Source organism: Poecilia reticulata, chromosome 11, assembly GCF_904066995.2.
Source record: "Poecilia reticulata chromosome 11, P_reticulata-male-v2, whole genome shotgun sequence".
Classification (NCBI taxonomy): Eukaryota; Metazoa; Chordata; class Actinopteri; order Cyprinodontiformes; family Poeciliidae; genus Poecilia; species Poecilia reticulata.
Window position 1 is genome coordinate 18,908,976 of NC_088840.1, and position 27,358 is coordinate 18,936,333.

General features: G+C 39.0%; 1 protein-coding gene and 1 long non-coding RNA gene across 7 annotated transcripts in view; one reads left to right on the forward strand and one right to left on the reverse strand.

Moving 5' to 3' along the window:
- rbms3 (RNA binding motif, single stranded interacting protein) overlaps positions 1–27,358 on the forward strand; it is a 339,603-nt gene that overhangs the window by 78,466 nt on the left and 233,779 nt on the right. The window contains exon 1 of one of the 6 annotated variants that reach the window (XM_081612667.1): positions 20,740–22,073. The exons of 3 other annotated variants lie outside the window; for them this stretch is intronic. In XM_081612667.1, the coding sequence (XP_081468793.1) occupies positions 21,999–22,073 (75 nt within the window). In that variant the 5' untranslated portion in view covers positions 20,740–21,998. Of the gene's footprint in view, positions 1–20,739; positions 22,074–27,358 lie in introns of those variants that run through there. 2 more of the 6 variants (XM_008422430.3, XM_008422432.3) reach the window with 2 other exon arrangements.
- Positions 17,509–18,887, reverse strand: LOC145553771 (uncharacterized). Its single transcript, XR_014089813.1, has 2 exons — positions 18,228–18,887; positions 17,509–17,941 (listed from the first exon to the last, which is right to left on the reverse strand). It is a non-coding gene; the product is annotated as an uncharacterized LOC145553771 (long non-coding RNA).

Sequence of the window (27,358 nt, forward strand, 5' to 3'; positions counted from 1 at the left end):
CAAGTTCATCATACTGCACATTTTGTTGTTGTTGACCGTTGTAAAATGTTAAACGTGTTTTTCCTGGGCGTTTCTTTTGTGTACATTGCAGGTGAAAATGAAATGCTTTCTTCTTTGTGACCGCACACCGAGAAAAAAACTGACTGAAAAATAGAAAAATACAGTAAAGTTCAATGTAAGATGACATAAAGAAAACATAAATGAAAATAATCCAGAAAAGGATAAGTCAATAAATAAAAAAAGAGGATGGGTAAAGAGAGGAAGCGAGTGGTTCCTTCACCTTTCACAAAAGCTCCTTTTTTAATGTCTACTATTAACCAAAGAGCTTAGGCGACATTTGTGGAGATTTTAACAGCCCTCAGCTGATTTAGTGTAATAAAACATGACAAGTCACTGATTGCACATGGTGTTATTGGATTCTTTACTTAAAGCCACATCTGCTGCAGCGACTCTTAAAGCCTCGACTAAACGCCAAGCTATAGATTTTCTGGCCTGTTGAGAATTGGTCACAAGCATATAAGAAAGGGAAAGGAAATGTTTTGTGTAGGTACTCTCCTCTAATTGGTGTGACAGAGTCCATGGCTGGCAAGACGAGTAAAGGTGGACATGCTGCAGATGGTATGTGACGGGTAGCTGCTGTAGGTGAAGTTTGTCTTCAGCAGCATCTCTCTTTGGGCCATTACAATCATGCATATAGTTAATAAGATTTAAGGTTATTTTTAAGCTGTCAAAGAACAACATAAAGGAGATTATCTCTACTTATATATCTCAACGAATGTCCTAAACATTTTTTAAATGTCAAGCAACATTCTGGTAAAATTTGGAACCTTTTCAGTTTTGATTAATTTATTATTATTATTTGGTCACTGATTTATAAAATTGTTGACCAATGAATTTGTTCATTGTTTTGACTGAGTAACTGCAGAGTTGATGCACGTCTTTTTGTGTGAGTGGTTAATTCTTGGCAACAGACGCATGGTGAGTACGATAATGATCACAGTAACAGGTGATCATCATTGAATCATTGATTTACTGAGGAGGTAACAACATTAACGCTCTTCTGCAAATAGGTGGAGAAATGCACGAGGAAGATAAATCCTTGTATAAATCATTTTTGTCAGACTGAGACATGTTGAAATGACCTTTTGCTCCGTTACGTCTTATAAAAGAAATCATCGCTTTACGTTTGACCACTACTCTGTGCCATTTAAAGGTCTCCTTTCTTTGTAGAATCATTTCAGGTGTTAGATATGCACATATTTACAGATCTCATTTGTGCCTGTGAGAGTGTTTCACTATGGTGCACGCTAGCTTTAATCAGGATTAAAGCTAGCATGGATTAATAGCCGCATGAAATATTTATACGAGTTAAAATGAGTAGTAAAATTTCTAGCTCCATCTCCTGCAGCTAATTGCATCAGCGGTGTATCTTTGTCGGAACGTGAATCTGAGATTGTGGAAAATGGAGCGTTCGTGTGATCTCGCAAAAACAAAACAAAATAAAATAAAAGAAGAAGCAGAAGCCGTTTGGGTTATGTTGTGTTATTGTGACATGATATATGTGACTCTGCAAGGGAGGAATTGTGAACTCTGAGCCTAACCCGCATTGCGTCTATGTGGTGCTGCAGAGTTCATCTCTCTTCATAACATATAGAGACACCTACACATATGCTGCAGAGGACAAAAGGAACTCTCCCTTTCAGCAAGTTTTAAATACTCCGCAGGAGAGGAATTTTTATAACGGTTTTCTACATTTGTTTCCTTTGCAGTCAGCTTTTCTCAACAGCACATATAAAAAAATGATACATTATCATTTAATAGTATTTCTGTGTATTATACATCTTAACTGATTCAATACATAAACAGCCATACCCATGGATCAATCAAATTGTGTTAATTTAGACATGTAAAGTATTTTAAATGCTTGGATTCACATTTTAAAGATGAAAGAACCATGGCAAGTAAGTGAGATATTACAGAATTTCATTAGTTATTTGAACCAGCATGACCATCAAAGGTTTATTGTTTGGTTGCTTTTTTTTTCTACTGTCACAGGTTATATTTCTGCATGCAACTAACAAAGCTGTACTATTGTGATTGTGAGTTATTGCGAATTCTGTTTAAACACAAAACATTTTCATTCTGGGACACATTTGAATAACTTGTTAATTCAGAAATTAACCAAGTAAATTGGTTTTAAAGCAACCAGCTGTTTCAAGCTCAACAAAACTGAAATCTTGTATGTTGGAAATGTAAAAAAAAAAAAAAAAAAACAGAACAGTTGTGGGGAATCATTAATAATCTAGGTGCAATAAGTGTTTTTAATTATAGAAAGTTAGGCCCACAGTCAGTGGTTTTTGTCACTGCATAGTAAACGTTACAAGCTTTTATCTGCTTGATGTGTGAATGGTTCTTCATCTTTTTCAGACTAAATATTAGTTAAACTCAGGGAAAATTAAATGCAATTGATATGTCATCATTTTGCAAACTGGTGGTTAAAATAATTATTTTTTTGACTAATGAAAAAATTCCTCTGAGATAATGTAATAATTACCATTAATATGTTTTAAAAAATACTGCACAGAACAGTACAGTTAGAAAAAAATGGCATTTACTTATTGATGTTTTGTTTCTGTGTTTGGGTAGCTGCATGCTCCCTTGTCTGATAATGTAATACACTCTGCCATAAGTTTTGCACATGCTGTGATTAAAGTATCAGTGGGTGATTCAGTATTGAAAAAAAGCATTTGAAAGCAGTTGTTAGTTTTCATGTCCAAGTGTCATAAATGCACACATTGCGCGCCGAACAGATTTCCAACTTGTTGGATAAAGTGCTAATGCAACCCATGCATGATTTCCAATTTCTGTTTTTATTTGTTCCATATATTATTAACGCTGCTGGTTGACAATCATGTATGGACTTGTATTTTATGTATTTTTTTTTTTGATACACTTTATTGTCTTAAACTTTTTTTATTTTTGATTGTTTTAGTTTTCATGTCTTCTGTATATATTTGACTGTATATAGCAGCTGTTTGAAAATCATATTTGTATTATCATAAATCTCTTTGGAATAGAGTTCATCCAATGAGTAACCAATCATAGTTATTCATGTGTCCCTTTGGGAAAATGCACTGCTCCGTTAGGAATCAGATGCTGATTTCTTGGCATTTAACTGTAAGCTGAATATATTGAGGTGTTTCTGAACGTGACTATAATCCCTCTGTGCCAGTTGACCCTCTAATCTTTTTCTTTGTGGGGTCTGAACTCTGGAACAACTCTGTGTGTTGGGATTAGTTTAATTAGCCATAACTCACAAACAGCCTTTTATACAGGATGACAAATGATACTGTCACGCAGCTGAATGGATGGTCTGATTGCTGGCAGTGGGTGAGGGTACATCTGCTGGCTGATGGCCTGCACAACGTAAGTGAGCTGAGATGAGTTATCTGTGCTTCCCCTAGGGAGGCACGATATTTGGACAACCGAGAGTGAAAACAAAGAAGTAACAACGGAAAGTAATGAGCAGAGAGAGGGAGAGAAAGAGGGGATTTCATGTACAAAACTGATTACGATCCACTTTTGAGCAATCTCAGTTTATCTTTTCATGATATGTTTTTCCAAGCAATGTTCCACCGAATAGAATCATCAGGATTTCCTGAAAGTGGAGACAGCAGATGCCAGTGTGTGCTATAGATGCATGATGTGGCTCAGGGAGCCTCATGGAGGCTTTGTGATGAAGTACATTAGCTTACATTTTAGAGCCTGAGTCTCTTTCATCAGCCCTTGAATGAAGAGCATTGCTCATTTCCCAAATACTGCAGTGATTCATCTTTGCCATGAGCCAGAATGGGCTTTGTCTCAGTAATTAATTTAGCTCCCGGGACAGCAGTTGGAATGAGTCGTGTCTTCAAGGCCTAATTAAAATAAGATTGTCAAACATATTCTAGGTCACACAGCTCAGAATCTCAAACAAGTTGGGGGGAGATTTTTAGGCACTGCCACCATGTCCTTGGTGGACGATTATGCCGTCTGATTCAGTAGTAGGTAGGAGGGACCACAGACTGGAAAACAAATGATTGTATTTGCACAGTTTATTTCTTGAGGCAACTCTTAAAAAATTGAGACACTAGATATTTCGTTTATAATTGGCTGGTTCAGTCGATATCTCAATTTAGCTATTGTTCTGCACCCTGCATGCCTTTGTCTCCGTTTGAGGCTGGTGTACTGAGGCTGGTGTTCCTTGTGGAAAATAGCCACACAGTTACGTTCCCGTGCCCCTCTGAATCAAAACGTAACCATGCGTGAATATCGTGTGGTTTCGTGTCACTTTCTCTACAATAACAGTCAAACTGTGGCTTGAAACCCCGATATCGGCACAACATTCATTTTCGGAGTTGTTATTCTATTGAAGCCGCCAGACTGACACTCGGGATCTTATCTTTTCTCATAATGAGAATCATTGACTTTGGTTGTAGGCTCACATTAGCTGTGAAAGTACACACACAGACACATGCACATGCGCGTGAAGGTTCTAAACAATTAAGCGCGAGCTGTCGGGCTTAGTGCCTGGGTCCATTGTAAGCTCTCTAAACCTGTTAGACTGTGACAGACCATTAAAAGGCTGCCAAGGCTTCCTTAATTTGCTTCAACAGTGCATACAGAGGCAGAGTGACTCAAGTGCTGTGCGTCTGCCTGAATGTGCATTCCTTTGACGTTCCTTCACTCAGCCCTTCACAGAAACATCTACACATACAGTGAGACACTATAAAGTCCTAATCTGTACGTTGAAGTAACTGCACAAAGGCCCTTTGCTACTTATTTAAGCAAGTTTATCTACAGATTAAAACAGCTGCCAACACTAATGTAATTCAGAGTCTGGAAATTTGCATGAGCACAATGCAAACAACATTAATTATTTTTTGCATTGGAGCCATTGCCTGTAATTCCTGTGAATTTATTTATTATATCTCTGGTGCACCTGCTGTGCATAAATGTTCCACTGCCATCTTCAGAGATGTGCTCTCATGTTGTTGTTTTTGCTACACAAAAACCCAGTTGACAGTGTCAGGGAAATTTAATAAAACTGTCAGGGAAGTAGGAATTACGCACCAACAAATTTCACACCTTGTTTGCATTTTCACGCATTTAAATCAACAGCATAAGCTCAGTAAATTGCACCTTTCTAATTAGAGCATCAGTGAGAATAAATGGGGGAAAAAAACTAAAAACTAAAGCAACCTTCTTGATTAAGATGCTCAATTACGCTGCAGGAATAAGGAATTCCCACTTTAGTGAGACTTTTATGTTTACATTAGATTTAGTTGGTGACCTACAGGAAAACAAGTCAGTCATCTTTTCTTTTATGCATGGATCTAATCATACAAAAAAGCTTGTTTGCATTTATGAAAAAATAAATGAAGGTCAAACATTTGTTTGTATGACCTTCAACCTATTGGAATTTTGTTTATGGCTGCATGAGTGTGAATGTGTGTATGTCGAATAGGTGTATGCACTAGTTTGTCACCTGAAATGCCAAAGATGTTATGATGAAAAGAGTGGCAACCTTGCAGCACTTGGCACACAAGATCAGCAAGGGGTCTGTAGAGTTGGCGACTGAGTTGGCAGCAGTCCCAGTTAGGCAGATTCAAGGCAGCCCTGCATAGTTACCATACACCAGACGTGGCACCAGATCAGCAGTGAAGCACAAGAGTAGCAGTCCATAGGGTAGAAAGGCACAGGAAGAGATGCAGGCCTTCTCAACTCGGCCACTACTTCCTCAAGTGCATTTCTAACCTGCAACGCGGCCACCTTGGCAACCAGGTTTCACTACAAAGCCCCAAGTGTGGCTTGAAGGGAAATGCAGCTGCATGCAGCTTTGTCTCCAAGAAACATGATCCAAGGCTTTGCACATTAAAAAAAAAAGAAAAAATAGTCTAAAACTTTCCATCCTTTGCTACAAATGATCAAGCCTTCACTAAAGAAATACTATGTTATTGCATTTCAGGCAGCAATATGCTTATTTTGGTATTTAAAAAATGAATTGTTTGATTTTCCTATATATTTCTAATATTTTATAAAGTAAGCTTAAACGGTGCAGAATGTCAGTTTTTTATCAAAGTGCTCAATTATCAGAATGAATTAATTGATTAATAAAACAATTTACCTGCAGCTAATACGGAAGCTAACTCTGGCTCAGAAACATAAGACCGAACCTGTTGAATATTAAATGCAACTCAAACACTTTAAAACCCACATAGAAACTTTTCTAAACTCACTCATCTGCCATCTTGTTTTCTAATGCCAGCTTCTGACTCTTTTGATGTGTGATATTTGTCCATTTTATTTACGTTTTTCTTCAATGGGCTTTTTGAAAACGTTTTGTGGGAGATCCTGCTGGTGAAATGCACTCTTCATTGCATCGCTGTGTTTTATTGGTGTACATTTAAGAATGCACCGCAGCGTATCTTTAAAACAAATCCCATCCCCATCGGATGAACGCAGTCATCGTGACAAAGCACATTATTTCACTCCACTTCATAGGGAACCCTTGTGTATTTGACAGTTTTAAAACAAACGGCTTTTTGGGTGGATGTTTCACCTAGAAGGTATTTCCTGTCGTGACCAGAGCTCGGCTTTCTCCGTCATTAAGAATTAAAGGCTTGGGCCACAGGATTGCGAGCACCAAACCACAGGAATATCCAGAATTTGACAGTACTTCCAGGCCTCTGTGTGTTTCATTTCCTATTTCGCAACAGTGTGTGGTACATGCAAATTCCTCATTCTGGTTTGCCACCAGTCTTCATTTAGCTGCACTCTGTGTTTGATATTGGATGTTGGACACAATGGGAGATGTTAGAGGGCGGATTAGGGAGGATGCTGGCAGATCTTAAAGGGATTTAAATGGGTGTCTTCTCTTGTTCGGATCATGCGGTCTGTCATATTTACATGTCATTGCTGGCTTAGGGCTGTTCCTTGCTGGTGCTGAATGGTAAATTGCAGCATCTCATCTGTGAAATCACTCTTCAGCAAATCAGTTTGCACCTGCTACTCTATTTTAAGGTGATTAGTCAATGACAGGGCAGGGCAAGGGAACATAAATCACACATCGTGCAGAGCTGTAGATGTGACCTTAATTTAAAATGTTTCCCTCCGATCACCAACGGGTTTTAGCTACACATACGAACACATTCACACTCGCATGCATCGATATCCGTGCACAGATGGGTTTTCATACAGGGCCGCCTGGGGCTGTGGTGTTGGCTTTAAAAACCCATAACATCTGTAAAGCATTACGGTTGATTATGCTGGTCCTTCGCTGCAATCATGCAATATGGGCTTGAGCGATGGCTGAACATGGACTGTATAGGGGGGAAAAAACGAGGCGATGAGGCCTCCGTGATTCTAATGAAACACTGAGGCCCTCGGCTATCGAATTCGCCATAACACACAGCACAGTAACAGACAAAACTTTCTTCTATACTTTCAAGGAACTTCCAGTATGTGTGTTCGAATGCCCATTTCCTCTTATATAACAACACAGTGTAACTTGAATAAGGTAAAAAGGTTAGTCAACCAAATGCTGCAACTCAACTGGATCAACATTTTTGGTTTGGGTTTAAGAGAGAGCATCAAACATCACTACAAAGATTATGTAATTTTCTAAGCTTCGACAGGTTTAACATATTTTTTGCTCTCATCCACCTATAACCTGCTATATATTATTGAGCTAATGTAAAATGCTGTCCAAAAAAAAACAACTTGAAAATTTACGATGTCTCACAAAACATCAAAGAACTAACCCTTTTGTCTATCGAAAGAAATAAAGGGAAATGCCTAAAAATAAATGTACTAAGCTAATGTGGTTGTTAATTGTTCAGTTTTGAACCTGATTTCTCGTCTTGTACACAAAGACCAAATGTTTGGAATAAAGCCAAACATTTGCAGGTTTCTGTCCACAATGCCTGACTGAAAACAGGTTTTTCTCATTGTCTTACTTGGAATCAGGCATAAATTTTATGTTTTTGATCAGGTTTGCCAAAAACTATTTCTTCTTGCTGAAGGCAAGAATAACTGGAGACTGATTAAATTCTGATGTTTACCTAACCCCGCAACATGGTTGATTTCTCCATTCACAGTTTGGATAGTGTTGTCTGGGTTGCGAGGTTCACAAGACTACAGGAAATGTCTCTAAGAATTATGGTCTTTTTTTCTCACCAGACTGTTTTCTGATGATTTATCTTAATGTCACACTTTTCTCTGCTTTAGCCAGGACTTTCGAATCATCTTTTGCTTTTCCTTTTCCTGTGGTGTTCACATTTGTCTTTTTTCTGAAAAAAAAGAAAAAAGATCTCAGGACATTCCCACGAAGTGAATACTTGCATAAACTTGTTAGAATATAGTACTTTACGCATCTGAACGTAGTATCCAGCTCTAATGCAATTTCTCTTTCTCCCATGATGGTCACAAAAGGAGAAATAGTTAAAATACCTTGCGTGTGCCTGTAGTCAATGCTAATCGTCTGAATTAACCAATCAGAAGCTTACATCATCATGTGACATTTCCAGATTGTCTAGTAACAAAGTATTAGAGTGTATACAATTTTGAACTTTAAGAAAGTAATGAAATGAAAAACATTCTAGCAATTTCCATATGTCTGATTTGGATCAAACTAAATATTTCTAGTCTAACGTATCACATTGATAAAAGGGTTCTGCATGATTTTATGCAGTGTATGTAAATATCTGACTATATGTCCTCTATAGATTTATCTTTGGAGTGACATCAGACCATTGCTAAATAAACATTTAGCAAACTAAAAAGAGCTGCTTAGTTTTGGGTTGAGATCGTTTTCGAACGTAACGTCTACGTTTACACCTTTCATTTGCAACCTGATATTTTAGTGAAAAAACTGAGATTGTTAAAAGCGCCTCTCAAAATGTTTCATTTTAATGCCACGTTTGAAATGTCTTAGTTTGCGCTTGATGTGTGGATATTAGTGGAAGCAATCACTTAGCGCTCCATTTTCTGCACGCTCACTTAAGCACTCTTACATTTCTATCATTCTGACTGGTAGAAACCTGCCATGGGTATTAACAAATTGTCCACTTATTTACATTACACATACTTTTAAAGTGCTTTTTCAGGTGGTTTCATTGTTTGACTTTAATATATTTCTGGATCGACACAATACCTGCATAGGTTGGCCCGTGCTTAAATGGGGATAATCTCTAGAAGAAAATATTATGAGGCAAAACCTTCAAAATTCTGGTTTATTTACTGTTTAAGTCTTTGCAGCAGAGTTGGCTGTGTGAATGTTTTTAATGTTATATTTCAGTGTTGTTTTTAAAATTCCATTGTGTTGTTCCGGCAGCCAAATTACACAGTTTGAAGGAGACTTTAGCAGAAAGAAGGAGTTTGATGGTTCATTTCTCTGGTGGCTTTTCCAGGCCACATGCAGAGAGGGATGCAGGAAGCTTCTCCAAACAATATTATTCCTGTGAATTTGTGATAAATATGTGGGAAAAACCTATGAAATACTCAAGTTTGCTCATAAAAAATATGCAACCAAATTTGCTCCTTTTATTCCTCAACTATACATCAAATTTACTTTAAGACTATTCTGTGAAATATTGTGCGACACCCGACCGCTGTTTATCCTCTCCCTGCAGTCTGGCTAGTGTGAAAGGTGGAAGGTGGAGCTGCCATGCTCCATTTAGTTGGTGCATTTTGATGACTTCAGTACTAGTGGTAATTACGGAGGCGCCACAAAGGAAGTAATCTTGAAGTGCATCACCTTAAAGTCGCACACTCCCTGATATCTAAATGTTACCCAGTGGAAATGCACCATAAAGTGAATGTTTTTAATCATCTGCTGTATGCTTTTTAGTACTGTTTCCATCTGGCACTATTAGAGTACACATATCCCATGACAATGTTTAAAATAACACAATGTGTGCCAGGAATATGTTTCCTATTGTACATGAAGCATGCTAAAAATATCTTAGGAGAAAATAAACAACCAAAAAAAAAAAAAATCATCATTTAAACTGCACATAAAGACCATGCCATACAATAACTGTTGTAGTCTTGTTATTCAATTATTATATAATAATTATTGTAAAAAATTTGATTAACCTTTGGAACAGACTCAAAATATTTTATTACTGCAAAAGATGAATACAATTTTTTTTTTTTTTATATTTTTGAGAATAACTGTCACTTTTTCTATAAACATGGAGAACAACTTAGGTCCATAATTCTAGTCTACTATATTGGCAGAAAGGACTGGAATAATTTTAACTTTATTTAAGGACATAGAAGTTTTTTCCTTTTATGTTCAGCATCAAAATTATATAATGTTCCAAATGCTGCAGTGTCCGTTAGTCCCGAAAATGCCAGATGTCGAAACCCAACGTGAATTTATGCAAAAGTGGATTTTGTTGCTTTAGATATTTATCTATGCTTTTGACGTCGGTGGACTCATGTTTCGATTCGTTTGCAACATAATTCCAGTGAGATGTGTGCAGACAAAGATGTTCCGCGGTTTAATGAACTTAGAGTTTAATGTTGAACATTGTAAAAATGTTCAGCCTGGCGTTTTGGCTGTGCTCTTTGCAGGTCTTCCTACCCTTAGTTCTACCAAGACATCTTCTTGAAAGCATTGATCTTCTCATTCAAAATAGTGATGCTTTTCTGACATTCCAGTGTGTTGCTGTACTGTACTGTTTGTATAAAATCACCCGGAGCTACATTTGATTCTCTTATAAGAGGCCAAACATAAATCATGAAGGTTAATTAACTTGCTCCCATTAGAATAATCTATAATTAATCATCGTAAGGCTTCAATGCTGAATGTTCATTTTCAATGTTCAAGTTTTGTACAGCGTTTTGTCTAGTCCAAAATACTTCAAAGCACTTCATGTTCAATTATTCACACACACATTGACACACTGATGGTGGTGGGCTTCTTTGTAGCCACAGCTGCCCTTTGGCAGTCTGACGGAGTGAAAGTTGCCATACATCCGTGCCCAAAGACACAATGACTGAGATGGACTGCAGAAGCATTGCCCCTCATTTATCTTATGACAATATTATAAAATATCTTTAAAGCAGACATTGTTTTTGTTAGCTTTATGTTACCCTAAAGCCCAGTTTTGAGTGGTGAATTGTTCCTTGGTTGATACTGGATATGCATTTGTATCTTGGTAGCAGTTCCTGGAACTGGACAGAGAGAAACAAAGCTTTTGTTGTGAAGCCTGACCCTATGGAGTAAACCCAGACTGACCACCCTGTGGACTGTGATTGCAAAAAATGTGTTTGCTTTGTGGGGCACAGTAGTAAACCTCTGTTTTCCTTCATTTTGGATGTGTGTTGAAGCCTGTTGACACTTTTTCTTGAATTAATAGCCCACTGTGATTTGAAGAACCATGGTACATTCCATGCCTTTAGCTTGGCACAAATGACACCACCGCGCCTGTCCTGTCTGGGTCTGACCAAAGCAGCGCTGTCTAAATGTGCATCTAAGCCAAAGACAGTCAATGAGGGTACAGTTTGTCCCTGAAGCAAAGTGTTCCCAACCCTGCCCTAAGCAACTGCTACTGCTGCAGCAACAAAAGTTGGACCAAGTCCCTAGTTGTGCTGAAGAGACATTGAAGGGAATGTGGAGGATTGTCTAGCTACAAACTTCTCCCTTGCTTCTCCTTTTTCCCTCTCACAAAGTCTTTCTTCCATCAAAATTAATGTCAGGTCGTAAAATCCCTAATTAGACCCTCAAAATAATCTTCCTTTTGAAATATGACTTAAACAGAGCAATTATTATGAATGGTCTGGCATCAGCTTAATTATTGTAGAATAGATTTTTTATTCGATTCTTCAGGACAACACACGTTGCAGGCGCCCATCCAAAAATATGCCTTTAATATTATCTGTTAAAATAAAGTGCAGGACACATTGAGTACAAATATATTCCTTCTCATGTAGCTTCTCTTAATCTGTGCTGCTTTGATGGTTATTTTATGGGTTTGCAGTTACGTTTTTTAAAGTAGTGAGTGTTCACAATAAAGTCATCTAAAGTGGCTGATATTTACGTTAAAATTGCGCATTCACAACGTGAACAATCATAGGTGACAGTCTAAAGTTAATAATAAATACATATGAAGATTACTTGAGTTTAAACCTTTTTGTCTTGGATGATCAGCAGGACTTGTGCTAAATCAAAGCATTAAGTGGGAGTTCTGCAGAAGCTAATTTTTCATTTTGCTTCAGAGGGGGAACCTTCTATTTTCTTCTTTTTTTTGTTGTTTCTGAAGGTGAAGCCATCACTCCAGACTAGAATTGCCAAGGCCACTTAAGGGAAGATCTTAAAATCTTCTCCCACAGTTAGTCGACATATCAACCCAGATCTTTTGATAGTCTGGCCAGATTATATAAAAGGAGGAGTGTTAGCTGTATTGTTGAGACGTACAGATGAACAAATGCTCTAAGGTTTGTGTAAAGTCACAAAGTATGAAAAAAGCTAAGAATGCAAATAAAGACTTGGGTGCATGAGTACATGAGCCACAGGTCTAAAATTAAATGTTATTTACAGTATTTCTAATTCTTTTCTTATATTCCTGTTTTTCTTTTTTTTGTCTCCTGGGCTTCATACTTTACATGCACAAGATGAGGCACTGAGTGAGGTTAAGAGAAGAGCTGGAATAGAGTTCTGCTCCATTTACCACCCTGAAATATTCCTCTTAGAATGACACACTCTGTTTTCTCTCTCTCTATCTGCTCCTTCTGCCGTTTCTCACTTTGCCCGTCCTCTCCCCTCTCACTTCTCATTTCTGTGACATGTGGTCATTTCACTTCATTCCAGGATGGCTTAGCAGTGCTTTAAAAATTTGCTGCTGTCCTCCCATCTCATTCTGCTCTGTTGCAGGAAGCATTGAGCTCCGTAGGCCTACCCAGATGTGTTCCTGATGGATAACTTTTTTTTCCCCTCCTATCTCCAGTTTCTTTCTGCTGTGGGAAGAGCCTTTATCTCTCATATTGCTTTACAGTTTTGCTCTTCTCTTCGGTGCGTTAGTGCACACAAGGAGTTTCTGTATCCTGCATTAAATAAACATTTCACTTTTTTTCCCAATTTTGTCATGTTACAAACTCAAACTTTAATATATTTTACTGGGATTTTATGTGATTGACCCAAAACTAGGTACTTTATAATTACAAGTAGAAAAGTTACTAATATAAATATTAAAATATGTTGTTTTTTTGCTTTCGATCTCCTGAGTCGATTTTAAAAAAAATCCCTTAAACATAATTACAGCTGCAAGTCTTTTCAATAGGCAGATTTGTTTGCTCAGTACGATCTGACTGAGCTTGAATTTGCAGATTGAATCGATTCGTCTGCAAGTCTTACTCCATGTTCTCACTTAGATTCTGTCATTCCAAGACATAAATATGTTACTCTTGTAACCAACACCTGTGGAAGAAAACATCTCAAGAACTTGATGCTGCCACCACCACCTTTCTGTGACAATGTTGTATTTGAGGTGATGTGTAGATTTTATGTTTTGCCAGATATATCGACTGGTTCCTTCTTCCGCAGGTGATAAAAGAGCATAGTTTAGAGTTGCTTGGTTAATAAACTGTCCCACCTGAGCTGTGGATCACTATGGCTACACTAGACACTCAGAGTCTTTGCTGCTTTGTTGAAATTCCTCTCCTTGCCCAGTTTGTCAGTTTAGTTGGATGTCCATGTTGTTAGAAGGTGAATATTTCCTTTAAGCTTCATTCAACTTGAATTTTAACTGCTGTCTTCATGATTCAGTTTTTTCTCATATCTTCTGAGAAAACCCTACAATCTGTTGTATTTAGGTGGCACACTTTGCATTTGTGTTTGAGAAAAAAAAAAAAAAACTTGTCCTTGTACATGTAAACTTAAATGTGCTGTGCAAAAGTCATAAACGGACAATCAAATACATCACAATTTGTGGTTTGTGGGGTGCCATGTGGCTCGGCGGTTTAGCAAGCAAATCGTATATAGAGGCTATAGTTCTTGTGTGCAGCTGTTCTGGGCTCGATTCCTGACCTCAGGGCATTTAAATCAGTCCCCCACCCCCTTTCTTCCTCTCAAGCTACTAATGAATAAAGGCCACAAGCATCACATAAATCTCTATTTGAATATGCTCAAGCATGCTCAAAAGATATAAAAAGATGTAAAAGAGCAAAAAGCTCACTTTGAAGTATTTTTAGGGCATTAACGCCGTGAATAAAAAGAAAATACACACTGCAGCTTGAGTGCTGCAATGAAACTTTGATGGGCTTCTTTCTTAATTTGTGCATTGAGAGAAAATTTTCTTTTTTCCCCTTCAATTTGAAGGATGGTACAATTGTTTGTTTTTGTTAAGTTCTTGGCAGCATTTTGTGAAACGTACACTCTGGAAATATCTATTGTTTAAACTCACATATTCTCTATTTTATAAATGGTTAAAAACACCTCATACTACAGAGATCATCTTGATGTAATATTTTATGTTTTATTCCATACCTAGCTGTGCTCCACCCTCTCACAGCAGGACTGTAGATGGTCATCCAGACATGTTGGATAGGAGTGCAGGAAGTATGATATGTGAACTCCAACCAGACATTTCAACCTTAGCTTTCAACAAAACCTGACCCCCCTGTGATGCGTAGTATATATATATATATATATATATATATATATATATATATATATATGCGCATATATTTGCAGCCACCCTGGCTATGGCTATGGGCCTCATTCCCTGTATAAAGCCATTTGTAACAGCTCTGATCTTTTCCCAGAATCATGTTAACCAGGAAATGAACCGCTTGGCATTACTTGCATATGCATTTCACATTTGTAATTGAGATCCAGTGACTGTATGCTATTAACTCTTTTGGGTCTATTGCCTGTCCCTTACTGGCCACGCTGTGCGTCATTTTTACTCATGCACGTCTGGTTTCATATTTCCTCCCCATTAGGCCTTCATCGTGCTCCTTTGTGTTGTGATAGAAGCTAATGACTCACTGGAAATCTGCCTGGTGTTTATCACATGTCTCTGCGCAGGCCCGGTGGTCCGGATTCAGCACACCTCGTTTTTACAGCATTTAGATAAGCGGCCAACACCATGCCATGACACCATCCTGTATAGAGAAATCACATTAAAGAGAAGTACCCTGCAATGATATCTTGACTATATCATCCAGCTCTTTGCGTGGTGGAAAATTATACTCTCAGATGGGGAATGTGCAGCATTACCTCAGGCCGTCATCTGTTAGTGCGCCGATAAGAAGCTATTAAGACACTGTATATATTGGAGATGCAGAGAACTTGCATAATGCTTACATAAAGTCCAGAAAGAGTTTTGGCTGTTTGAATGTATTGTTTTTACAAAAGTGCAATATGTACAGTGCATATTTTCTTTTACTGCGGTTGAGTGTGTCATTTCTCATACCGACATGTGCAAGTAAGAGCTCGGAAATGGAATGAAGACTTTAAAATGGAGGCCAGTGCTATGTTTTTAACTTAGATCTTCAGTAGTCAGGGTTGTTAGGTATTACCTTTGCAGGATGCTTGTTTGCAGTGTCCATTAGGCGAGAGACAGGGGACATTCTGTTTAGCAGTGTTCCCCAAACCAGGTCCTAAAGGCACACCGCCCTACATGATGGTTCTCTGCTTTACTTTGCCTGATTCAGCTGATTGCAGTTCAGCGAACACCTGTCAGTCGAAATCACCTGGGATGAAGCAAGGAAACATGGAGGGCAGTGTGACTTGAGGACCAGGGTTGGGAAACACTGCTCTATAGGTAATGTGTTTTTCACCGACAATGTGTTGCAATCATGACAGAAGTCGCTTTAAGGAAGAGTTGACATTTTAAAATGCCTTTAGCCTCTTAAAATATATTGATGAGCACATGGTTTACATCACTGCAAACATCAATTTCAGTATTTATTTCCTAGATAATGTAGACCCTGAGCTTATCGCTCAGACTTCCACAAGGCTTCCACATTCCCAAATCCAGCCACAAAAGATCATCATTCTCTGCGATATACTGAAGTTTCTCAGGGTCAATTCCTCCCAGTCAATATCTCATTGAACTGGACTTATTGAATATGTAGGGCCTCTCAGAAATCCTGTCCACTCTGACAAAGAATCTACCCACCCAAAAAAATAAGAACGATTAATTGGTGGAGCTAAGCAGCCAACTTTGAGTCTCCTTCCTTCAACACCAATTTTGACACTAAAACGTGTTGTTGTTGATGGTATGGTGTGTTCACTGATCAGAAATAAACTTGTTGCTTTAACAAAAAAATATCTTGAATCTAATTCTGCTGGGTTTAGTTTTTCGTTCTTTGTCTGAGGTGTTTTTATTGAGCTTGTGTGTTTATGTTGCCTCATTTCGTATCTATTCGGTCATGCTCCAATCAATCGGTTTGTAAAATGTGTTTGGTTGTTCAGACATACACTGCCAAATACAACTTCTGCACAATTTTTTCTTTTTTTTTTTTCCAAGAATACTGGCGCTCGCTGTTCCCAAACTTTACATCTCTCCTCTTCCCTCTCTCCTTTCTTCCAGCTCTCCTCCCCCTTTTCCCACCACCCGGTTCTGGCACAACCCCAATCTTCCTTGAAAATTCCTTGCATCTGGTCATTTCTGGGAAACACCCACGACAGGCCTGTCCAGCAAGCCACAGGAAACAAAGCCTCTTGGTTTTTTGCCTTTTTTTTTTAACAGAGGCTTGATGAAGGACGGTAGTCTCCAAAAGGAGAAGGGTCTCATAAGGGTGGGGGATGTTCCCAACTTTCCAAGAATTTTTATTTTTGAAAGGAACATTGAATCGTGCCCTGCTGTTTAAAGAAAGTTTTTACTTCTTTGTATTTATATTGTTTGTTTCCAAACTAGATGGCAGAAGAACCGGTGTCACCAGAACTTCCAAATTTGGAGCCGTATCAGGGTATCTACAAAGCAATACCATCCGAGCGATATTTATAGCTTTCTGATGCAACTCACTGAAGAGAACAATGGCTGATAAATGTGAGATAATTAAAAAGGCACGATAAAAGCTTTTCCTGAAGTGCTCTCATTATGTCAAAAAGCCACTGTGTGTCTTTTTTTCCCCTCATGCCTCATTTTTAAAAAGAATTTGTCACTTCTTAACACCTTCAAGTGAATACTACACTCTCTGCTGTCTATTCCTGCCTTAAAGACTTGTGAATGACTCACTCTTGCCCTCAATTTAGAAAGTGAATAAACAAGTGCTAGAGGAAGACCTGGGAACAGAAGAGCAGCAGACGGGCCTCTGCTTTGATTTATGGAGGCATTAGGAAGAAATGGCTGCAGAAAAAATTAGCTAATATTTCTCAGTCGTGGCTTTCAAGTTTCTGCGGCATTTGAAAGGAACCATTTCGAGCATGAATCTGATTTAAAATCAAACACACTGGGCCACCTTGAACACACACAGGTTACATCTCAATAAAATGAAAACATTGTGAAAAAGTAGAATTTTATTTGTCACTGACTTCAGAATGTCAGCTATTTTGCATTTATTACAGTGAAATATATCTAGACTTTTTTCTTGCAACTTAATAAAAATGGCTTGCATATGATGAACACACACAATTTAATATTTCAGAAAACTTGAATAAAGGGATATTTCAAACAGAAATGTCATGCTTCTGAAAAGTATGTTTATTTCTATGGTCAATATTTAGTTCTTGCTTTGGCTTAGTGCTGCATATAGATGTGCAGCACAGAGGCGACTATCCTTGTAGACCATGTGTAGTCTGGTATTTCTCATTTCCCTCTTGACAATAACCTGTAGATGGGGTTCATGTCAGGCCGGTTTGTGGATCCAGTTCAGCAGAGCAACACCATGGCCTTAGAAGCAGCTTTTGGTAACTTTGATGGTGTCGTCAGACGCTAAAGCCCTGCTGTAAAATGATATCAAAGTCTTGGAAAAAGATTGTCACAAGAAGAAGGCATGAAATGCTCTAAAGTTGTGTTGACTATGCACTTTAGAAAACACAGTGGACCAGCCAACACCTACTCTGAAACTTTACACTGGAATTCAAGTACAGTATAAGAGTAGCTTATACTGTAAGAGTAGAAGACTCACTTTAAAATGCAATGCAAACTTTAAATAAAACGAAAAAACACTTTGAACTACTGACTAACAGTCTAGTTTTTTCTGCGTAGCTCAAGTAAGACACTTCTCGCCTTGTCTTTCATTCAGGAGTAGTTTGCTGTGATGAATGTTAGACTTGTCGACCATGTGTAGGATTCATCTGCGTGTGTTTGCTCTCGAGGCGCTGACTCCAGCTCAGTCCACTCCTCGATATGTTGACTTGGGCTCCAATGTCGTCGGATCTCAATTCAATCGAGAGTCTGAGATGCTAGAAAAACATGGGAACTCTAGGATGGCACACCTCACAACATAAAACGCTTAAACAATCTTCTGCCAAAATCTTTGTGCCAGATTTCTCTATTTATACGCCACACTTAAGCCTCCCCTACAGACAATGCCAACGTTGTATTGGAAAATTCTGAAAGTCCTCATCTAGTAGTAATGTGATTTGCGTTGTTGAGTATTGGGGCACAGGTTCAGTTCTTTAGTTTCAAGAGTCGAGTCTCTGTTCCCAACTCTTAATTCTTAATGGAGTGATGAATAGTAATGGTTTAGCTGACCAATGTCTTTCATGGTACTCTGATGTTTCAATTCTGTCTCAGCTGAGATGAATGACATGCCAACAAAACAAAAATAATTAAACAAAACCAACTGAAATGTGTTTTTAAAAGGAAAAAATTGTTTTGAAGGAATAGGTATTAGAGAAATACTATACAAATATCGGTGAGTGGTGGGGACGCGAGGATGGGACTTGTACTACTTTTTACCATACAGACGACTTGATCGAATCCTGATCTTTGCTTGTTTTTACACTGCCCCAAATAGAAAAATATTTAACTTTAATATTTGAAAAGTTACATTTTGTACACTATTTGGTTAGACAGTGGCTGAAACATCATCTCTGTCTTTAAATAAAATTATCATAAAATGAGAAACAGCTATGTAGTGCTTCATATTATGAAACACATTTGTTATCTCATGCATAAATTGGATATTAGTCCTACATTTTGCTGTTAAAGATGCTTTTGTTGAAAACATAACTGTTGGTTAGATGTTGGGCAAATCTGTGTGAAATATATTGCTCTGCTGGTCTGTTCCACAAAAAAAAACAGAAAACAAAACAATCTTGAATTTGCATAATGATGACTTTACCTCGCTCAGTGTGTTCACTGGTATAAAGACATATTAATCTGTTTTTCATCCGTGCTTATGTCACACTTTAGCTCTGTGCCTTTTCTAATTCACCTTTTCCATTGGTCTCTGGCTCTTACAGGCTGTATTCTAGACCTTATGCCTTTTCACTTTTACTGAGAGTTTGTGTCAAGTTGAAGCACAGGCTGTTAATCTGGTAATCCTCAATCAATACCAGCCACGTCTCTCTTCTTCAGATAAAAAGTGGCCTATCTGATAATTATATTTCCCTCTCCATGTCTGTAAAAGGTTGCCCTTCTGTGCTTTGTTGTGGTCCTTGGGATTCTTCTGCAGGAATCAATTCTATCTGATCACATTTAAAGGCCCTTTTATGCACACAGCACTCATTGAATAAGCATGTAACATTTGCACTACATTATGTGTCTTGAATCTGAAAACGTGCTTTAAAAGTGATAGAAAAACGTGTAGATGTGCAGAATGTTTTAGCAGTGCAACTCTTTGATCGTCATTAGTAGATATTGTTAAAGACATGCACACGCGCACACACACGCGCACACGCACACACACGAAGTAATTATTCCATCTTACCATAAACAATGCAACAAGGAATTTTGCTCCCTGTATCGGAAAATCTTCAGGGACAGCATCTGACTTTCAGTTTGTAAACTTCCGCTCAAGCGCACTTGTAGAAGTTTAAAACACACCGGCAAGTTTACTTTTGAGTGATTCAAAAACAACAAAATGCAAGGCTCTCGAGCGGTCTAGTCAAATTCTGAGCCTAAATACTTCTGAGATATTATAACATTACCTGACACAAGTTTTACATGTTTAAAGACCCTGCGATGTAGCTAACTTGAAACTATTCTCCACAGAGGAGTAGGCCGAAGTTAACTTAAGGTGAAGCAAAAGGCTCATTGCTAGTTATTGCACACAACTGATGGCAGCTGTTGCTTAAAGTTTAGTGTCATTTTCACTCAGAACCAGGTAGATTCACTACACAGCTTGCTTTCCCCTTAAAACTCTTAATTTACTCGGATCATCTTTGAATCATTTGAAATTGCTTTGATCTGAAACATTTAAATGAGATAAAAACACAAAATTCTATAAATATGTAGGAGGACAAAAAAATATATTGCAGCACTGTATGTTTGTACAGTCTAATCCTGCTTCTGCATATTTAAAAAAATCCAGTTTAGTTCTATTTTACAGTTTTTGGTGTGCAATCCCATTTGTCTTATCTTGGACTTTGCAATATATGAACCCCTGGCCTCGATTGTAATAGAAAAAAATTTTATTTAGCAAACTTTTCCGGTTTTAAGAATAAGCTTAAAGAGCGTGTTGGAGAGACGGTCGGTGTAAAGACACTGTGTTCCATGTGGCAGCTCCCTGTGCAGCCAGTAGGGGGAATCGACAACTCGCACTGGCGCCAACCCCTCTGGTCTTCGCTCCTCTTCCCCGTGTTCTCTCAGGTTGTGGAAACGCTGCAGCCCGCTGGTCTGTGTCTGGATCCCTCACTCGCACAGAGCTGCTCAAGACCCTCCCACCGGGCTGGGCTGGGAAAGGAGGAGGCAGTGTGTGCTCTGTTTGTAGCTTCGAACGAGCCCCCTTTACCACCCTGTCAGTGTGGAGGAGAAGGGAAGAGAGAGAGAGAGAGGCTTGGATACTGAGTGACAGAGGAAGCACACGCGAGAGAGTCGGGCTGCTTAGATGAGCGAGAGAGCCGAGGAAGAATAAGGAGCACGTTTTATAGAAGCAGATAACAGGATCACAGACGAGGGACTTCAGGACACAATCGCTGTCTTTTTTTTTTTGTAATCACTTGTCTGCTAACTGGAACTGTGTGGATTGGTTAACCAACCAGTGGATTTTTGAATATTTGCCTGTGCCACATCATTTACAAACTGGGATCTTTCTCTTTTATCTGTGCTCCTGCTGGCGCCTCTGCTACAGACTGTGATTGCTTTCTGTGTCTGTCAAGATCTGTTGTTGTGAGACAAAGTGCATCTGTTGGCAACTGGCACTGACGATATCTTCTTCTGTCAAGCAGGACAGACATCGTCAAATCAGAGGAGAGAGAAAGTGTGTGTGTGTGCGTGAGCGTGTGTGTGTGTGTGTGTGTAAGAGGTGGGAAAGACAGAAAGCGAGGGGCAGTGAGAGAGTGCGATTAAAGCCAAGCCAAAGGACTGGAGTGAACAGCTTGAATAGAGAAGTGAAGCCTATACGTCCTAACCCGTTTTTCCTTACCATTCCTTTCCTCCTCCTCTCCTCCTTCTCTTCCTCTCCCATTCTCAACATTCTTAGGACTGCCAGAGCTACTGCCACCTGCACCTCCTTGCGTCTCCTCTTTCCTCTTCCTCTTCTACCTCACCCTAACTATCTAATCGCGAACTCGCCGCTCTCCGTTCTGGCACTTTAGAAAATATTCCTGGTCCACCAGTAAGTGGGCACCTGCCTGTACCTGTACCAAGTGTCTGGAACAGCGAGGCAAAAGTCGTCAGGAGCTCCCTCATCAGAGGCGGACCTTCTCGGAAGCCCAGTCCGACACGCAGATCTTGCCTTCTCCCCAGAGGACCGGCTTGCAACACACTGGTGCAGACAGCAAAGCCTGGAATTGCACAGCCCCACCGTCGCCTCCACCACATTTCTAGCTACTTGGCAGCTCCCGCCCCCGTGTCACCATTCCCTGCCTCAGTGCTAAGGATTCCAGCTACATGGGCAAGCGATTGGAGCAGCAGCCAATGTACCCTCAGTACACCTACTACTACCCCCACTATCTCCAAACCAAGGTATGATGCTCTTCGGCTGTTCTTTGATACCCGCTCATGCGATGCACTCTTGTCCAGCCTCCCTCCCACTCTTCCTCATCCCTGGGGGCCCCTCCCTCTTCTTCCTTCCTCTTCTAAATTCACCCTCCACATCATCCCCTCATCTCTCACCAGAGATGGGATTTGGTGGATAACTGGCCTTGGCTGTGATGGTTTAATGGCAGGCACTTCTTGGAGGCTGGACGTCTATGTTAGTCTGTAAGCTTGTGTGTGTGTGTGTGTGTGTGTGTGTGTGTGTGTGTGTGTGTGTGCATATATATATCACTGAGTGAATGATCAAGGATAAGGGATCAAGGTTGAATGCTCTAGGCTACTGTTAGTCCACGCTCGCAGACCATAACTGAGAGCTGTCCATTCGTCACCTGCAAGCTGCCGAGCTTCCGGTGAGACTGTTCAGTCTAACGTGTTCGATAATGTTCATTTTAGATTCAGTCATTTAATCAAAACTGCCAAGCGACAGCCTTTTTTGTTCTGTCATACATTAGGCAAATGAAAAAAAATTAGGATCCAAAAATTAATTTGCTAATGAAGTATTTTCAAGCTTAATGTAGGCCATTGTTTAAAAGCTTAACTGACGCTTTTCTGCGGGAACTAATTACAGCATGAAGTTGATGAATCACATAAGAGCTGAAATGTCTTTTTGCAGCGTAGGTTAATGAAACTTTTTTTTTTTTTTGTTCTTTCTTTTGATGGTTTGCTTGTGACATAGAGCAGACATGGGGTAGGCTGCCCGTGTTTGTTCAAGCTGTAGCATGCATCAGTGCTTTTGGGATGGCAGCCCAGGCCTGGGTCCTGATGGCCGCCAGGACACTGTCTGGGCACGCTACCCAGACATCATCAAGGGATTAAAATGGAAGCCTTTTGGGGATTACTCGATTTGTTTTTCCACCACAATACGTAACACTAACTTCTGTCTGTTTTAGTGGCATCGTGATTTATAGCAGTGGTTGAAAAGCGTGCTGCAGGTGTGCAATTAAACAATTAAATGATCAGGTCTCATTTGATTTATTTATAGTTTTTGTTTTATGTATTTTGCAAAGTCCTGCATTTTTCCACATTTCGTGTCATCACCACTGCAAATTGATTGGGATTTTAATTTTTAGTCCACAGCAAAGAAATCCATAATTACAACATGGAAAGAAAATGATGTATGGTTTTAAAATTTTACTCAAGCCACAGCTGCAGGTGCTTAGAGGTATGTCTCCACCAGTTGTGCACATATAGAAACTAATATTTTGCACATGCGTCTTTGCAACATGACTTAAACTCCAACAGACAGAAAGAAAGGCATTTGTAAACATGCATTTTGAATTTTCAACAACTAAATGGGATTTCTGTGGTGAAATAAATGTTAAATAAAAAACAGTAAAGAAAACAACAAAAAAGTTTGGACATTGCTTGGACCACACTAGATAAAGACTATTTTTGGGATCTCCATTATAAATTAAGGTGGTAAAGATAATTCCCAAACCACTACATTTCACTGTGATGATAATTTTTGTCTGTCTTTTGTGAAGAACTGAAATCATGTATCTTTTCTCTTCCTCTTTATCATTATACGTTACTTGGTGTTAGTTCATTACGTAAAAGACCTTATGACTCATCCTTAATTTATTAGATTCATTTAGTATATATATTCTATGTAAGGGATCCCTACCTTTTCTTTTTTTCTTTTGAAGGCGTCACAAATATTTACATGTTAGCACTTTTCTGTATCATAACTCTTCACACAGTTATGATCCACCATCTATGGTCAGCTTAGTTCCAGGACATTCTCCTTTAATAAAAAGCGTCATAATTCTTAAATGCTTTTGTGCAGGGATGAGATGTAATGGTGTCTGACATTTAATCAGGGGATGCTGGTGTCTCCAATAGTTGTGTGCAGAGAGGAAAACTTATAACTCGGTGTCAGTTTGATGATCCAACACTTTGTGTTCTTTTTAAAATAATTACTTGACTCTAAGCTCTTTGTAGATATTTTAGGATAGAAATGTGGAAGTCCTCCTCCATGTGAAACCAGTCTTACGTTTCCTCCCAGAGATTCTAGGATAACTGTGCATGAAGATGCATATTTAAAGTGTACGACTCGCTGGCAGTGGACACAACAAAATATGACCCCATTATTTCTATTTTTGACTAAACAACCCACACATCCAGCTTCTGGTCTGTGACTGATGTTCAAGCCCCAGACTAGAAGTTGCTCATGGATCCTTTTTGAACCTGTTCTATGCAAAACCCTTTTTGGATGCTAAGAAAACTACCCAATCTTGGAACCCTCCAGTGCAAGAGGGCTCCAGATTTGTGTTAAGTTAGACCGCAGTGTTCCCAAAGTGGGGCCAAAAGTGCATAATAGTTCAGGACATGGCATCTGTTTGTGGCTCTAAAAGTAAAGGCTGGTTATGCCTGCATGTATTATCGTCTCAAGAATCAGATATGCATCCGTCGTTGCTGACGTCATGCTATCATGCAAAGCTGATTTTGCTGACTGGAGAATTCATTCTTTTGTTCACAAACTTATCCCATCGTGAGTCTTATTCTCAGTGTTTTGTCTTTGCATTTCCCGTATTTCTCCAACGCACTTACTGCAAACACGATCTGTGATGAATGTCCCTGTGAAACGTCTGACCACTGAAGAGCATGTAGTCACCAGAAAATAAACAAAGCGATAAGCCCAAGATTTTGCCTTAAGGATTTTTTTTCATAACACTTATGCTCTGAATCTTTTCTGCCCTGCCCAGAAGATGTAAGAGGCTGTTTGGGTTTGATTACAAAACAAATCCCGGGCTTGATTGCACGCTCTTTGATCTTTTTTTTTTTTTTTTTTTTTGCCGTCTGCTGAAAGTAACTCGTGTAAGTCATTTTTCAAACTATGCTCAACAGGAGGAAAGTTTCAACATTTCAACCTTGTGGTTTGAACAATAAATAAAATAAAGTAAAACTTCATAATGATAGTTTCATCCTTTCCCACATTAACATTTCAGCCTCCAACTGGAAGGACCCGACTGCAGCCCCACCTGGCAGTCCACTAGCTTTCCCCCCTGATTTATAGTTTAATACATTTGTACTGCTGCCATATGGCTTCCCTCTCTCTCTCTCTCTCTCTCATCCACGCCTTCGCTACTCCCTCTATCATTCCCCTCTCCCTCCCTCCCTCCCTCTTCTCATATCTCAGAGCTGCTCATCTCAGGGGCCTCTCAATCAAAGCATGCCCCTTCCTTCTCCCATGCTCTCCCTCCCTCTAGCTTCTTCCTCTCTGCTCTCACTCCCTGCATCCCCACTCTGTTGCAACAAACTCCCCCCCTTTCCTCCTTCGCCCGTGCTGCAGTTCACTCCCAAGGTCAACGCAGATCCAATCTTGCAACAGTCAGCATTCAATGTATCCTTGAGGAAGCCACTAAGGTCTCGTGTCACAAAAACCGCACCCAAAGTGGGCAGCACAGAGCAAGAAAAGCATGCATTCTTGTCTTGGAGATTGGCAGGGAGCGTTCTTATTTGTTTTTATTATTAGACAGAGTGCGGCCTTGTAGGTTAGAGTCGGTAGAGAGGGAGGGAGGCTGGGAGAAAGGCCAGCGCATTGGGCAATGTGGCCAAGTGGGCTTTAGAGCACCATGTCATGCTCTCATTAATGCTCATTGATAGCTCGATTACAGAGAGGGGAGACGAGCCTTTGGCTGGCAGGTTAAACCACTTGACATAATCACATGGTAGTCACTACAGCCCGGCGTTTATGTAAAATTTTACAACGTGAACACTATTTATAGAGCCATGTCCTTTGACATCGTCGACTTTTCTGGTCGTTGTTGTTGCTGCGTTATCGATGTATTGCCCAAGTTCCCCAAAGACACGAATGAGGGAGCATGCATATCTTGCTTAGATTGCAAGAGAACAAGTATCTCATATCTTTTTTTTTTTTCTCGGCTACTTATTTTTCTGTACTCGCAAAGTTTTGCTAATCACGGTAGCAATTTTTAAAAAGTGCTTTATCCTGCTGCAAATAAGTTATTAAATTAAATGTCTTGAAAATTTCAAGATTAGAGAATATTTATGTCACTCAAATTTTGTTCAAATTTGGAAACTGTACTGTTAAACTTTAGAGGTCGTTCCAAATCAGACAAAATATACCTACTGGGAATTTTATTAGATACACCTCAGTTCCTCTTGGGACTTCAGAACTCCTTCGGTTCTTCATGGAATAGATTCAACAAAGTATCCGAATAATTCCCCGGAAGTTTCGGTACATATTGATATGATATCATTAACTGAGAATTGAACAGGTGTTTGTGATAGAGTTGATAGTAAATGTTGGTGTCGGTGTACACAATGAATTTGTGTGCATGTCATTGTTTTTTTGTTGTATATTTGATTTGGAAACAATTTGAATGTCTTTATTAGGCGAGTATGAGGTCACAGAGAGACTTTTCACTTTGATAAAAGTGCTATGTTTTTCTCTTATGAATACCAAAATGTATAACATCAAGTATGTCATAAATGTTGTACTGAATATTCATAGTGCAGCAAAAACAATAGTAGAATTATTACATTAGTATTATCTATAATTACAGATTCAACGATCTGGATCTTTCTAGACTGGCACTAATTTCTGATTTTCTTTTCGACCCGAGAGTTGACGATTGTATTTTTGAAAAACTGTTTTAGAATTTGATTTGGGAAATTTGTCCAATTTGAATGACATTTTGAATTGATTGGTGCATTTCCATCTGTAATATTGATTCAATATTAATTAAATATTTAAGCGCAGACTAAAGCAAAAGCTAGAATAAACACTCACAAAATGTAGTAATAATTAAAAACCTACTTATTGCAAAGCTTATCAGCTTGATACAACCTGCTTAATTAGTAGAACTCTTATTAAGTATGTTGATCGTTAACTTGCCATAATTAATTACTATATTTCTAAATAGGCAATTTATTTATTTCTCCTGTAAGTGAGGAAGAAGCATAAAATTCTTTCAGCCTGGTCACCAATGGTGAGCAGCAACAAGTAGTGAAGGGGCAACCCAGTTCTAATCTTCACACAGCCGGAGAAAAGTGAAGATACTTCTGACATTTTCCTGGTAATTCAATAGAAGGACTTTAAACAGTAGGGAGAAGATGGAGTATTTGATCAGTTCTCAAGATGTATGTTTTACAAACCTTTGTATACTCTGATACCAGTAACCCATACCCTAATAAGTACTTTGCAAATGTCTGACTTAGAAATGCACTTTTAATGTTTTTGGGCTACA